Source organism: Hyperolius riggenbachi, chromosome 1 (assembly GCF_040937935.1).
Source record: "Hyperolius riggenbachi isolate aHypRig1 chromosome 1, aHypRig1.pri, whole genome shotgun sequence".
NCBI lineage: Eukaryota > Metazoa > Chordata > Amphibia > Anura > Hyperoliidae > Hyperolius > Hyperolius riggenbachi.
The window spans coordinates 646274318-646290999 of NC_090646.1; the positions used below are offsets into that span (position 1 = coordinate 646274318).

A 16682-nucleotide genomic window follows, 5' to 3' on the forward strand; every position below is an offset into this window, starting at 1 on the left:
CATTTCAGAATGCAAATCAGGGAAAGGAAAGATTTTACAATGGGCAAACAATGAGTAAATACCAGTAATATATAAATAAATATTGTAAAAAAAATAAGCAATTTTATTAATTATGCTATTTTGAGTACTTTCCTTTTTAAACTCAAAAGCTAGTCGTACACTATTACATCTTCACTGGATCCGGTAGGTTTTTTGTTTATATAATGCTATTGTCTGAGGTGCTGTAAATGAACAATGTTTCCTCATTTGATTATAGCTTTGAAAATATCAGTAATTTTATCACCATCTGTAGAGCAAGATTATCTACCGGGAAACCTAGGCAGGTGCTTGGGGCCTAGTGGATGTCAAGGGGCCCACCTGACACCTTCTCTGACTTCTCTCCACTTCAGCTTACCAAAAGGGGGCACCAAATTTAAAGAGAAACTCTGACCCAGGATTGAACTTTATCAGTAGCTGATACCCCCTTTTACATGAGAAATCTATTCCTTTTCACAAACAGACCATCAGGGGGCGCTGTATGACTGATATTGTGGTGAAACCCCTCCCACAAGAAACTCGAGTACGTACTGCTGGCAGTTTCCTGTCTGTGAACCTTGTTGCATTGTGGGAAATAGCTGTTTACAGCTGTTTCCAACTGCCAAACAACCATGCAGCAGTTACATCACCTGCCAACAGTAAAATGTCACCATGTAATAAATGTCAGAATGTAAATCAGGGATTTAAAAGATTTTACAATGGGCAAACACTGACTAAATGATTTATACATAAAAATTAAGCACTTTTTAATTACATTATTTTCACTGGAGTTTTAGTTAGTTACTAAACTTTTTGTACCTTTCTCTAGGTCCAGTAAAAATAATTGAACCTTTTTGCATTCCTGGGGGTAAATTCTACATCCAGGAATGAAAACCGCCGACGCGTGCTCATGTTTTGTACAAGCGCGCACACTCAGAGGCAATGCTTGTGCTAGTGTCAAAAGTGAATGATGCTATAGCAAATAACAGCAATCATTCATTAGAAGTTAAAGCACACCTAATCTGGGCCAAAAAAGTAGATTTACTTATCAATTGAGTTGATGTTTTTGTTAACTCAAGCATCTTATTTATTAACTCAACAGAGTTATTTTGTTTAAGACAAGTGCACTGCTTTTGATCTCAGTCGTCAGAACTAGTGCTGTAAATTTTTCTAATGTTTTAATCTCTCTCTTCTAGCAGAAAATATAAAAACTGAGAGCAGAAGTTCTCTATTATTGTCTCACACTGCCCCCTAGGGACAAGTGGCCATAAATACATATTACATCAGTACTTATTAGACGCAAAGAAATGTAACAAAGAAGAAATTAAAAAAAATGTGTTAAAATAAATTGACCTGGAACACGTGCAAGCCTCTAAATAAATTGGCTGTCATATGGTTAAAACCTTATTTATCAGGCACCTCTACCCTCCTAACAACGGAGAAAGATCCTGCCAATACCCTTGACTGTAACTGCTTTTGGCAACAACAAAAAATATTACCCACAATCCCCACATTCATTCCTATTTTGAGTTGTCTGAATAATTAACCATTTTGTTTACTGCCTTTTAATTTATGCTGCCTGACTTGTCGTCCTGACCTCTGCCTCTAATATTGTCTGGGTCACTGATCCAGAACAGAACACGTATGCAGACTAGGTTCTCGTTTCACAGTGAGTGGGAGGTGTTCAAAAGAACAGTGTTTCTGTTTCTCCGCTAAACTTTTCATACAACAATACAACAGTTGAAGGACCTAATTCAAGACATGGCAATTTTGAGTAACTAGATAAAAGGCCCGCTAGGCCTTCAACGCGAACCCTAAATCCCGTCTTGTCCCCAAACACCCCCCCCCCCCCCGGGCCCGTGCACACAATCGCCAGTGCGTTTCCGCATGCACACACTCATAGACAGGCCTCGCATGTGCGCCAGACACAACACAGGAGGACGCAGCAACACGAACATTATTATATAGGATAACTGGAAGTTGGGCCAAACTGAAACCCGTTCACTCTGTTGTCCATGACAAGACACACTTTACAGTGGATCCGAGATGAACTTTTACTCATTGCATAATTGTGTTCCTTTCCTATTGTTTATAGGGCATTCCTCAAGCCAAATACTTTTTTTGTTTTTGTTTTAATACTCTAATTCCCTATAAACTAAACAAGCCTCGCCCGCAGTTTTTCGGAGAGCCTTGGCAATTTCAGCAAGGGCTCATGGGAGCTCAGTCTGGGCAGGAGGAGGGGGAGGTATTACTAGCCAGAGATTTCAGAGGCAGAGGGGAGGAGGGGGAATTAGGTTTTTTTCACAGGCTGAGTGCTGAAGATGCAGATAAGGTTGCCTGTGTGTAATGTTTACAAACAACATGGCTGCTGTCATTGTATCACAGGAAGAAATAATCATATTCTATTGAAGCTGTTTGCAGCTAGATTTGCTGTGTAAACTATCTAAACTTTAGATAAGATGTGTAGACAAGTTACTTTTTATAGTTAGTTTTTCATCTCGGATTCGCTTTAAAGGACGTCTGAAGCGAGAGGTAAATGGAGGCTGCCATATTTATTTCCTTTTAAATAATACTAGTTGCCTAGTATACTAGCATTATACTTAATGTTTACGGTTGTTGTGTGTATGGTTTGTGTGCTTGTGTTTCCACAGTATTATGTATCACTATATGTTCATATGTGTAAGTTTGGTTTAACCACCTGGTATGTATTGAGAAACTGCTAAGAAAGTCCTCTACAGGTACCTGACTGGTGTGAAGCAAATCTAAACATGTGTCTTCCAAGTGTTTAGCATTAAATTGTCTCTTTTCTTTTTTGTTTTTTTGTCTTTCACAGCCCACGCTGATGATTTCTTTTACACGTCGCAGGGAGGGGATGCGGCTATCGATGGAGTGGATGATGCAGATGACTTTGACAAAACGAGACAAGCTTTTACACTTCTGGGTAAGAAATACTGATGTTGGCAAGTTTTTATGGGCAGGCCATTCTGTTGTCTTGCCTGCTTCCTCCGGCACCATGCCTGGTTGTATATTTGTATACGGTACTTATGTTTCCTGAGTGTATATATTTATTTACCAGTAGTTCGATAGATATTTTCCCTGAGGCTGTTTTCGGACTACAAACCAGCGTTAGCGATCCGGTGCATCATGCTCCACGCACTGCATCGCACCATCAAAAACAGGCCTTCTGGGAACACTGTGCTTTTGCACGGTGTTCCCTGTCTGGCCACGGGACAAGCAGGAAGTGACATATGCATGACACGCGCTTGCCATCACTTCCTGCTTCGGGTATGCTGAAGTGCACAGAAGCGTATTGTTAAAATACGCTTCCGCAAAGGCGTGTCAGTGATTTATTTTTTTTTACAAATCCACGCGTCGCCATAGACTAATATGACTTCCGGTCCGACGTATATCGCTGAAACTTGACGCAAAAGCGCGGGGTAATGTAGTTCTTGACCTGCATCAGGGATGCAACGAAAATGTTACTTGCGTCGCCCCATAACACTACAGTATGAAAGTCTCCATAGACTTTCATTGCACCGCGGTGGGGTGCGGTAAAAATACCATACCGCCTCGGTGTGAAAGGGTCCGCAGGGTTTGTGTGCCCAGTCTTGTTATTATATTGGCATTTGTATTATGATTTCCCAGCATGCATGTTGTATGCAGAGTCATTGTGCACAGTGTATACTCTGTATTGTGGTCTCAAGTCACCAGCATGCCTGATGAATAACAGGGACCTCTGTTTTGGGTGTTCTGGGGGGTTTGCACTGCCACAAAATACTCATTGAGCTTCCAGCGATGTCCTTCATCACCTTGAACAACCGGCTAAAATAACACCAATCTCCCCCCAGGTGCAGAATACTCACCGATCCTCCAGTGGTGTCCTGCACCACCTCGCGGGCTCCTAGTGGCTTCCAGCGTGCGTGCATGCAAGTCGGCGTGTCATATGACCCTATGCAGGTCAGCTGACACTCCGGCTTCCATGCACGGGGGAAACTGGAAAGCCGCTAGGAGCCCGCAAGGTGATGCAGGACATCACTGAGGATTGGTGAGTATTCTACCTGCATCTGGGGGGAGGTTTGTGTTATTTTAGCCGGTTGTTCAAACAACCGCCAAACACATGTATCTGGCATCAGGCGATCCCGGGATCCGCTGGACACTGGGGACTCTTCTTTATTCACGTTTGCATTAGTGATTTGCAATAAACATTTTGTCATATAAGAAAAAAGGGTAGAGATATTGGCACTGCAGCAGCCGTCTTCCATCCAGGGAGGGGGAGGGGGGCAGCACAGTCCCAAGCTGTGGTGTGTGCACTGTGAATCTTCAGCGAAGAGAAGGAGGAGAGTCATACCATAGATGACTGTGGATGGTGCGGTGAGTGCAGGGGGTGAAGAGCCTTACAGCCGTTTCTCGCGTTTGCGCTTTTACGAAGGCAGCCTCCGTAGAATCGCAAACGCGCGAAACGGCTGTAAGGCTCTTCACCCCCTGCACTCACCGCTCCATCCACAGTCATTTATGGTATGTGTTTTCTATTTTTTTGTAGGGACATTTTTGTACTGTATTTCGCAATGGTTCCTGAGTAAAGTGTATGACAGCAGTGCTGGTGCTCTCCTCCTTCTCTTCGCATTACAATAAACCTTTTTGCACAATGTTTCTGGTCTCAGTACTTGCTGCAGACTGCAACCATCCCCTTGTTCTCTGTTTGGTTTTGTAGCAGTTTCGCTTTTTTCATTTGAAAAGACTGGAGCAAATGGCTTGTTGTCTCGGTGAGAGCAGCTTCTGGCTTATCATGACTACGAGTGCTCATTCTTTCCATGGAAAGGCTTTTAGTATAGAATGCCTGCGGCACATCATACAGTGTGACTTGGTATAACCCAGGGAATTTATATTATAGTGAGCTGAGGGTTAGATTGTCATGAAACATTCAGCTTTATTCTTAGCCACAGATGTGCTCTGAGCAGGAGGACCAGTGTGCTCACACTGCAGTGCAGATCAATATAAAATTATTAATTATTGAATTTTAAAAAGCAACAATATATTACGCAGCGCTGGGCAGGGGCGTTCGGTGCATTGGGCACCAGGGGGCGTGGTGCATTGGGTGACTGACAGCTGGGTGGTGTCAAAAAGGCCTCCCACAAGAAGAAGGGGGGATAGACCCCTCCCCTCTCTCGCCTGGGTCCCCCTCCTTCCAGCACTCTCCCCCTCCAGATATGCGGTGGGCTGAGAATTACTCACCTGACTCTTGCATTCCAGGCACTGGAACGCTGCATCACCGTCATGTGCCACATCTCCACCTTCAATGCCGCTCACTGTGCTTCCGCTAACCAGGAAGCCACCAGGAGACCTGTGTTACATGACGGCGACGCAAAGAGTCAGGTGAGTAATTCCCCGTCCGCCGCCACTGCTTGCTGCATATTTGGAGGGGGAGAGTGCTGGATAGAGGGGACCCATGCGAGGGGAGGAGGAGTCTAGCCCCCCTCCCCGCCACTTTCCCCACTGCCCCTCTTTCCACTCTTCCCATACTGGGGCCAACTATGCTACTTATACTGAGGACAACTATACTGGCTACACTGGGGCAACTATACTAGCTACATTGGGGGCAACTATACTAGCTATACTGGGGCAACTATACTGTCTGTACTGGGGGCAACTATACTGTCTGTACTGGGGGCAACTATACTAGCTATACTGGGGGCAACTATGCTATCTATACTGTAGGCAACTATACTAGCTATACTGGGGCAACTATACTAGCTACCTATGTTATAATTTAAGTAGGCCTCAGTTATTTGGACTGAGTTAGTCAAAAAGGCTTGAGGAGCAGACCTGCTCTTTAAGGGGATTTTCTCTTAGAGAGAACATCTTCAGTTCTGTCAGAACTAGAACATACCAAGAAGCTGTTCTATGGACAAGGCCACAGGTCTCCCTGACCTGTGCATGTACACCACTAGAACAGTAAACATCAACCATATTGAAAAAAAAAAAAAAAAGTTTGACCTCTCAGGTCATGGTGTAAGACATGTGTTGAGGTGGGAACTAAGGAAGTGACGGTGCCTAAAGGAATGTTGCACCGTTTCCATTTGCTCACCCAAACATCTTGAAGCTTCCTTGCAAAAGATCCTTCTCCAGAAAAATCGATATACCTCCCCTTGTCCAATCTCAGTTGGACAGGATCTTTAAGCATCTCCCTGACATAATATGTCCCCAACTGTCCTGATTGGACCTCTTCCCCCCTTATGTCCTGAGGCACACTATGTACCTGAGGTCGGGAAGACTGTACTCTCTGCCATCTTTCAATTAAGAGTACCTCTTCACTTACCCAACTAGCATGAGGATAAGCGGCTGCATATGGACTGTGTAATATTGTCCCCTGTTGTGACCCGTGTAATGTGAATGGGGTTCCCTGTGTTGGCTTTCCCTCCCCCGGGATCGCTCTCCCCACCCTCTTTGTCACCTGGAAATGTGGCTCGATCTCGATTTTTACTTCTTGTTTCGAGAACCACCACCCCTCGGCTTTCCAGCCTTTATGTGTGTATAGTTGTTTCAGAGGCACTCTCTGTTGGTAGTTCCAGAGTGTGATGTTGTCCCCCGCGTCTCTTCGGCAGGAGAATTGACGCCTCCTGCTTGTTCCTCTCCAATCTGGAACCATCTCACTCTGCATAACCAAGACAAGGTACCACTGAATCACACACTCCACCTTTTGCAAGTACCCATTGTACTGCAATGTACCTTTTTAACAAAACTTTGGATTGGTGCATCGATTCTGGGAGTGTGACATTCAATAGCAGATTTACACTGCCATTCAATTCATACTGCCTCCACCTCTGACCCTTCAGAACTGTCACCCACCTTGTGCCATGAAATTTGTTTTCACCTGGCACAAGTGCTCTTTTCCTCCGTCCCTGCATGGTCCATCTGTGCCAAGCGGAGGGAGGTGTGAAAGGATTAGTACCTTTGTCACCAAACATTAACATGCTTGGGCCTTGCATTCTCATTAACCCCTTATTATACATGAGAATGTCCTCTCTTCGTTCTCCTAGGACGAAATGGCAACCTAGGATCACCATCAGCACGGTACTCTTCATTATAAAAGCACCACCTTGGGAAAGAAAAACTTTAGCAATTTGCACTATGCTTTGCTCAGTCAGTTTTTTTAGTCGTTTTCCGATCTCAGGAATCTCGTGTTTTAGTCTCTTTCCAATTTCAGGAATCTCGCTGTTCTCCAACCTCAGATTGGCATCTGGAACCTTTCGCTTATCCGACTGACATCTCCATCTTTGCTGCCAGCACTGCAGCTGTCTCGAGTCCATATTGCCAAACTCCTGAAATCGAAATACAAACAAATCAATTCTTATTAATGATTTGGGATTCGCCCTGCGGCTTGTACTCTGTACACTTTAAATTGATCAATATATACCGTAATTGATCTCGTTGCTTTATGGTTCTCATGAACTCTGTTTACTCTTTTTGGTAGATTGGAGTTAAACCTCTCTCCCCTACCTAAGTACTATCCGAAGTACTTACCTGTGTAAAATATGCTCCCGCGGACTTCACCTTTGGAAGCTCTCACCTCATTGCAAGCTCCCTCCACATCCCCCCCCTATCTGTCCATGCGCGGCCGTCGCATGCACAGATTACAGATGCCACACTTGTTGCTGCTTTGCAGGTGAGCCTGCAATGCTCTTACTCATTTTCGCATTTACTTATCTAGAACCTCATTGCGATACCAGCTCTGCTAGAAGTTCTGTGTGTTGTACCCTCTGACCAATGTTTGCCGTGCTACTACCCCCATACTACAAAAAAAAATGGCTGCCTCCCTGTAGGAAGGAGCACTTTGCACTTAAACTACACAGGGTGCAGGGCTAAGCATTCCAGCATCAAATGCCTGTATGCAGATCCCTGAATGCCCACTTGGTAGGTAGTCGCATGGCAAACCTGTACTGATACACTGTCACTCTGTAAATGGCAATTCTTTCATCTTTATAATTGCCCCATGAACTGCTGTCAGTTCTTGTTCTTTGTGCTACACTTGATAGGAGCTGGAAAAAAAACATATTTGACCAATCAGTGGACGGAAAAAACACGCAAAAAAAACAGCCTCAGCCCAGCATAGACCTCTTAGTCAAACTCTGGACCTGTCCACGACAAAAAACGGAAAAAAACGTTACCGCTCTGCAGCAGCGGCGACGGATACCTGGATTGGTCAACTCCCTTTTTTTCCAACTCCGGCACCCCCCTGATGCACTGTCCCCCCTTTTCTCTATTGGGAACTCATGCTGCACCACCCGGTAATGTGCCTCACTTAAAGGAATAATCCCATAAGCAACTCAGTACAGACCCTTTCCTGATCTGCACTGCTCCGTGTCTCCCTGCAGCTAGCTGGGAAACAATTCCTATCCGTGACCATGCTAGTCTTACAGTAATAGCTTGGTGCACGTATTCCGGCTTCCTATCCCTGGACCCAGGCTATGGGGAAATATTCGGGATCCGAGATACTAAGTAGAATGTCTCTGTATTTCTACCCCCCTTCCTTTCAGCTGCTCTGCCCGGAGCCGCGAGCACAGCCTGACGTGACGTGGATCCTCCCCAGCCCCTCCTCCCCCCTGCCATGACGTGTGGGAGCCATGACTCTTGGGGGCGGGCCCTCTCCACTGCCGCCATTTTGAGTCCTGGACTGCCAGCTGTTAAGCTTGGAGGTGTAATCTCCACAGTCAGCATGCAACACATAAGCTGACGTGAAGGAGGTACACACACGAGCACAAGGAATCAGGATATCCCCAATTTAGTGGAGGAGAGGACTGACTCCAATAGGAGATTGTGGTGCACAGAGCCGGTGCAGATCCGAACAGCCACAAACAACACTTTCGTAATAACGTCTCAGCGCAAAGTAGCGCTGAGCGCATAAACCAGGACTGAGGAGATCAGGACAGGTAGACAGAATGAACGCTTGCTTAACTAGCCACTACTTAGTGACAGCAAGCGTCCACAATAAAACAGACTGGAATAAGGTAGCCAATGCGTTTGCAGCAATGGCGTGCCTCACAAAGACAGGACAGGATAGTCAGGAAATAGCAGGATCAAGATAGATGAACGTAACACAGATAAATATACAATAAGTATGATATCCTAGCGTATTACAATTACAGCTATCAATGAAACTATTTGTAACGTCTGACTAACATATGTATATATCGGCAATGAACCGATATATGACATAAGCAGGAACTCTGACTAAGACTGGAGTAATACAGGGAACAGGACTCAGAAGGATTCGCTATCTCTTCGCAGAGATGAACGCAATCCACAAACAGGACCAGGAACAGGATAACTAGCTCAGCGTGCTGGAACGCTGACTAACGGAACATAGGATATAAACAGTTCGTGTACGTATATATATCAGCGACACTGATGTATCAACGTAACACGAATACAAGGAAAATAATAAACGTGCAAGTATGCGTATATATTGGCGATGAACCAATATATGACACAAGACAAGCAAAGTAACAACTTCTAGAAACAAGAGCAGAACTAGGAGGACTCGCTGACCCCTTCGCAGGAGTCAGCGCAGTCCACACGGACTAGGAACGAGGTGGGGCACGGGCAGAGTAACAGACAGAATCTGAGACTATGGTAGCCCATCAAGCATTGCAGGAAGCAGTTCTTTATACTGAGGTCATCCAATGGGAGCAGACCTGCAGATTCCCACACAAGTGCAGACATGATCATAACATTACCCCCCCCCCCCCCCCCTTAAAAGCGGATACCAGACGCTTTTCAAAACTGAAATTCCCAACAAAACAATCTGACTGATAATTCATGATGACCGGGACAGCCCGGCAAGACCAAATTCCAGAATCAGTCCCCACAAGACTGGACCCATCAGAACCAGAACCTACAGAACCATGCCCGTCAGCACTACAAGCCTCAGTGTGATACCCATCAGAACCACGACTTCCAGAAAAAAGCCCCCAGAAACTCTCTGAGCGATACCCACCGCCTTCCCGGGACTGTCCAAAAACGCCAAAGCCTTTGCAATGCCCACCAGAACTGTCCCTACCAACACAAAACCCACCGTTGAACCAGTCCAAGGTACCAGGACAAGTTTCCTCAGAGATCTCCCAGAACACTTGGAAGCTCCAAAGAGATCCCCACAGGTCAGAACGCCCCTTAGGCTCACATGGAGAACCATCAAGAACCCCTATGGAACCCAGGGCAACTCTAGAGTCAGGGTCACAAGGACAAACATCAAGATCAGGGTTTTTAGGGACCAGAACCATCTCCGGGCATGCAGGCCAACCGGCAACATCAGAACATGTCTCCACTAGGGAAGCGTGTGAGCACGCCAACACAGACACACCTGGGCACTCTGGCATACGAAGCACATCTGGGCACACGGGCACAAGAGAGACTTCTGGGCATGTCAAGGAACTGCGAACCTCAAAGTCAGTCAAGGTAGGACCGAAACCAGGACTGGGCAAAAAAAAATCATCATGACTAGACTTCACAGTTACTGGATTCTCACTAAAAAATGCAGGATCAGACTTAGATGTCTCTGATTCCAGCAAGGTTTCTAACAAATCATGTTCAGGGGCATTTACAAGACAGGACAAATCTTCTGATGTATGCACCGAACTAGACAGGGTTCCCATAACTTCTTCTGGACTAGACAGAGACTCATCAAATACACTGGATTGGAGCTCATGAAGGGCTGCAAAACAAGTCAGTAGTGCAGCAATCCCCACTGAACTAGGCAAAACTGAGTAACTCACTGGACAGAAAGGGGACTCTGGAACTTCTGCCACACCGGCCAGAGAACCAGAATTTTCCAGGATACAGGGCTGGGTTTCAGAAACACTCATTAACCCGGACTGAAATTCTGAGATTTCTATTATTTTTTCCAGCGAGTCAGAATTATCTATGTTACAGGGCAAGACTTTTGAAACATTCAGAGGACAGGGCTGGAGTTCCTCGGCTGTTACAACACTGGAGAGGGACTCAACAACATTGGTTAAATCAGACTGTGTACAGGGCAAGGTATCTAACACACTTGCTGACGAGGACAATATTTCAATGGCTTCTGCTTCGCTGGGCAGAAATTCATCAAGTTTTATTAGAGCAGACTGTAATTCCAAAACAGCTGCTAGACAAGTGAATATTACTGCAACACCAACTGAGGTAAGCAGTGCCTCAGACTCCTCTGCTAGAGGGTTTGAAGTATCCAAAGTACTGGGTGAAGCATAAGACTCTGTGACCACAGCTTCACTGGACAGGATCACTGAACAGTCCATATTGCAGGGCAAAACCATGGAAGCACCTGCTGGACAGCATAATGATTCTGGGACCTGAGTTTCATTGGAGAGATCTACTGCACAATTCATGGTACAGGGCAAGTTCACTGGAACATTTTCTGAACACGGTAATAATTCTGCGATTTCGGATTCACATAGCAGACGCTCTGAGTTATTCATGAAACTAGAGTGAGGTGTAGAAACAGGAAGATCAAAACACAATGTTTGCGCATCTGAATCACCATTCAATTGTGAAATTGGAAAATTCAGATGCTGGGGTTCTGAGGTTTCTGGACAGGATTGCTGGGACTCGGAAACTGATGTAGTGCATCTATTGGCATCTGCTGGATCAGACAGGAGTTGAACTTTATTAACACAGGTAATTTCTGCAGAAGTGTTTGCAGAGACAGGCAAGATTTTTCTGGTGTCTGTTGCACTGAACAAAGACTCATGAGTACTGGCTAGGCTGGACTCAGAAGTCAGCAGGACCTCTGGATTCTCTGCTGAGAAATTTGCGCAGGGCAAGGTTAAGAATGTATCAGTGGCTTCTGTTTTACTGGGAAGTAACACTGAGTTATCCATGGTACAGGGTGGAGTTACAGGAACATTCACAAAACATGGCAGGGACTCAGTAACTGGAGAAGTGGGACAGTCTCCAATTGACAGTGTGTCTTCCCTGGTATCAACTGATTGAATCGCATAAAAATCGTCCAAAATCATTTTCCACACATCGATCAATGGAGCCACAAAGTCATACCCACACACACCAGTTTTTATTAGGTTATAGGCAGACTTAATGCATGCATTCAATACTAATTCACTTTTTGCACTGTAAAATTGACAAAATGAACTTGAATCATTCTTCCATTCATTGACCAGAGCCTCCATCTCTCCTTTCTCAAATGGAGGATTCCAAGCATACTTAACAGGCAGATCACAGTTTGCAAATGTGGTTATGGCAGAAACATACATTGGATTATTTAGCAGGCGATTGGCAGATTTCTTATTCTTAAGGATCTCCAATACCTGTAGCAAGTGTTGGACTGTAGTGTATGCAAATTTTTCTTGCTGCACGAATAGATTGATTTGTTCAATACTCTGTAATATATCCTCATAATCATACTCAGATAATTCTTTTAAACAAAAATCTTTATTTTCCCTAGCCAGTGATGCAAGTTCATTAGTAGTTTCATAAGTCCATTTAACTCCCCTGAAAGACAATTGCATTTCATTATCTGTTAATGGCAGAATCTCATTGCAGGTCTGATGCGCAGTCGCTAAAGATAACGATTCTGCAGATTGGACACGTTTCTTAGAACGTTTGCGTTTTGCCTTTGACCTTGCTGTTTTTGGTGATTTATTCAAAGCTGCAGGAAAATTATCAGTAACACTTTCTGCTTGCTGATCATTTTTGCAAGCAATTGAAGGAGCAGCTGATTGGCCTGCTGCCAGGAGTTCATTAAGAGGAAAAGGCAATGGATCTATGCGCAACCAATTGTGAATTACAAAAGCTATAAATTGCAAAGGACTTTGTCTAAACTGAGTGTGATCTAAGACATCGATTGCCCAATCAAAAAGTTTGCCCTTAAAAAGAGCACAAACGATCCAATCAGACCAGGTAGAAATTGCAGAAGCCCGAAAGTCGGGATTGGCCAGAACTTTAACCAATTCTGATATAAATTTGTCTGTAACTTCAGGACCAAGCTTTTCAAATTTTTTAAAGGAACAGGACCCCTGACAAACAGTGTCATAATTTCTGGAAATCCCCCCCACAATAGGGATTGGTAATGGGGCTACCATAATGTTAAGCTTGGAGGTGTAATCTCCACAGTCAGCATGCAACACATAAGCTGACGTGAAGGAGGTACACACACCAGCACAAGGAATCAGGATATCCCCAGTTTAGTGGAGGAGAGGACTGACTCCAATAGGAGATTGTGGTGCACAGAGCCGGTGCAGATCCGAACAGCCACAAACAACACTTTCGTAATAATGTCTCAGCGCAAAGTAGCGCTGAGCGCATAAACCAGGACTGAGGAGATCAGGACAGGTAGACAGAATGAACGCTTGCTTAACTAGCCACTACTTAGTGACAGCAAGCGTCCACAATAAAACAGACTGGAAAGAGGTAGCCAATGCGTTTGCAGCAATGGCGTGCCTCACAAAGACAGGACAGGATAGTCAGGAAATAGCAGGATCAAGATAGATGAACGTAACACAGATAAATATACAATAAGTATGATATCCTAGCGTATTACAATTACAGCTATCAATGAAACTATTTGTAACGTCTGACTAACATATGTATATATCGGCAATGAACCGATATATGACATAAGCAGGAACTCTGACTAAGACTGGAGTAATACAGGGAACAGGACTCAGAAGGATTCGCTATCTCTTCGCAGAGATGAACGCAATCCACAAACAGGACCAGGAACAGGATAACTAGCTCAGCGTGCTGGAACGCTGACTAACGGAACATAGGATATAAACAGTTCGTGTACGTATATATCAGCGACACTGATGTATCAACGTAACACGAATACAAGGAAAATAATAAACGTGCAAGTATGCGTATATATTGGCGATGAACCAATATATGACACAAGACAAGCAAAGTAACAACTTCTAGAAACAAGAGCAGAACTAGGAGGACTCGCTGACCCCTTCGCAGGAGTCAGCGCAGTCCACACGGACTAGGAACGAGGTGGGGCACGGGCAGAGTAACAGACAGAATCTGAGACTATGGTAGCCCATCAAGCATTGCAGGAAGCAGTTCTTTATACTGAGGTCATCCAATGGGAGCAGACCTGCAGATTCCCACACAAGTGAATGGTAATTAATCACAGGCTGACAGCAGGAAAAGGCAGACAATGATATGCAGCCTGCAGGAAAGGGATTGCCCCTCCATTGCAGCAGACAATGTTTGTTTACACAAAAGCATATTAAACTGTCATTAACTTCAGAGCGACTGCAGATGGAATCAGCAACTAGTTTAAGTGCAAACCAAACTATGCAAGAAAATGTATGTAATGACATCAGAACTGCTTGGGTTACAATACCACTGCAGCCAACAGTAAACGCTGCAGACATGATCATAACACCAGCTAAGATGGCTGCTCCCATAGCAACCTCTCAATCCTATAAACATTAGGAGAAAAAACAAACTCAAACAGAACAAACATTTTATGCATAGTTACACACAGCATCGATACATATTGCAGAGAGTCAGCATTCCGCTACCTACACTCTCTGGGATGCCCGCCAAAACTTGAGACAAACCCCGTCACAGCTGTGTGTAACTATGCATAAAATGTTTGTTCTGTTTGAGTTTAAGGCCCTTTAAGGGGATTATTTCTTAGAGAGAAAATCTTCAGTTCTGTCAGAACTAGAACATACCAAGAAGCTGTTCTATGGACAAGGCCACAGGTCTCCCTGACCTGTGCATGTACACCACTAGAACAGTAAACATCAGCCATATTTACTAAACACCAAATTCCATGTATGTATGTCAAAAGCCTCATTAAATATTAATCGAGTAGGTGTGTATGATGACACCACGAGGGGGTCCACCAATCGTCTGATCTAGGGGATGGCGAAGATGAGATCACAGTTAACTTTTTCCTAGTCGGTATTAATAGCCGGACGAGCTGAAAAAGGGTCTCTCTCTCTCTGATTCCTGCTATGCTTCAATACTGACTGGAACCTCTAAGTATTTTTCATTCTATATGTAATCTGATATAATGTATGCTGTACATAGGTAGTCTAGTGTAACGTAGGTTAGAAAGAGGGTACCTGATTGACTTCAGCAGGAAGTCTAATCAAGAAGCTTGTAACGCAACATGAAGATTGGCGTGGCTAGGATGTGATGAACTGTATCTATCTGTATTTCTGTTTCCTGAATAAATAACGTGAATATTGAGGAAGCCTGAGAAAGTCTATCTCCTGCTTGCTGTGTTGAGAGTCAAGTTATCTCACAGTCCGTGAGACGCAACTATAAGAAGTTGCTGGTGCCAGAAAAAGGTGATTAGAACAGTTTATAACAACCTATACAGGGGGCAACAATACTAGCTATACTGGGGGCAACTATGCTACCTATACTGTAGGCAACTATACTATCTGTACTGGGGGCAACTATACTAGCTATACTGGGGGGCAACTACTACCTATACTGTAGGCAACTATACTATCTATACTGGGGCAACTATACTAGCTACCTATACAGGGGGCAACTATACTAGCTATACTGGGGCAACTATACTAGCTACCTATACAGGGGGCAACTATACTAGCTATACTGGGGGCAGCTATACTAGCTATACTGGGTGCAGCTATACTGGGGGCAACTATACTAGCTACCTATACAGGGGGCAACTATACTAGCTATACTCGGCCAACTATGCTACATATACAGGGGGCAACTATATTACCTATGCTATTACCTATACTGGGGGCACCTATACCTGGCATTACCCGCACTCGCTCCTTTTCTTTTTTCTGGCCGGGGGGTGTGGGGGTTTGTGTCTTTTAATCCTCAGCACCGGATGTCAAATGCCCTAGGTACGCAACTGACGCTGGGCAATAAATACATGAAAGTCTGTGTTATCCAGAACTCAGGCAACCACAAGGCTCAACTAACCGGCATGTCTGAGGGATATCGGGGACTACGTTTGGGGGGTTTTGCAATGATTAAAGTACTTACCGAGCCTGAAGCGATGTCTTCTAACCCTCCTGTAGCTCCCGGCGGCTCTTTGGCGTCTGTGCATGGTTCCTGGCATGTCAGGTGACGCAGGTCAGGTGACATGCCGGGAGCCATGTACAGAGGACAACGGAAAGGCGCCGGGAGCTACACGAAGATTAGAAAACATCGCTGGAGGCTTGGTATTTATTGATGCCGGGGGGGGGGGGGGATCTGCTTCAAGCACCCGATACCATGGACTAGGTCAGGGGTCAGGAACCCTTTTGGCTGAGAGAGCCATAAACGCCACAGACTTTAAAATGTATTTCCATGAGAGCCATACAATATGTTTCAAACAGGGACAGTGCACATGCGCAGCAGAGGGCTCACGTCCTTGTTGCCATGGTGAGTGATGTGTATATAGATGATCCGGCAGCGGAAGTGTCAGACATGTCTTCAGCTTCTCTTGGGTTTCAGCAACATCAGCAATTTCCCCGAGAGCCAGACAGGAGAAATACAGACTAACAGCTTGTACAGTTAGCCAGCTGACTTGGGGGTTGATTCACTTTATAGGATGAGATCACCACACTTTGGCCCAATAGGCTGCCTGTCAAGTGACAGGCAGTCTATTGGACCGATCAAAGTGCGGGGATCTCGTCCTACAAAGTCACTGGACCTGACAGGGTCCAGAGTGGGAC

The 16682-nt window shown here is 44.9% G+C and overlaps 1 protein-coding gene across 2 annotated transcripts in view; it reads left to right on the forward strand.

Annotated features, from left to right (window-relative positions):
* MYO5B (myosin VB) overlaps window positions 1-16682 on the forward strand; it is a 337992-nt gene that overhangs the window by 175006 nt on the left and 146304 nt on the right. For both annotated transcript variants that reach the window (XM_068251374.1, XM_068251375.1), the window contains exon 8: window positions 2849-2956. In XM_068251374.1, coding sequence (XP_068107475.1) covers window positions 2849-2956 — 108 coding nt within the window. The remainder of the gene's footprint in view (window positions 1-2848; window positions 2957-16682) is intronic.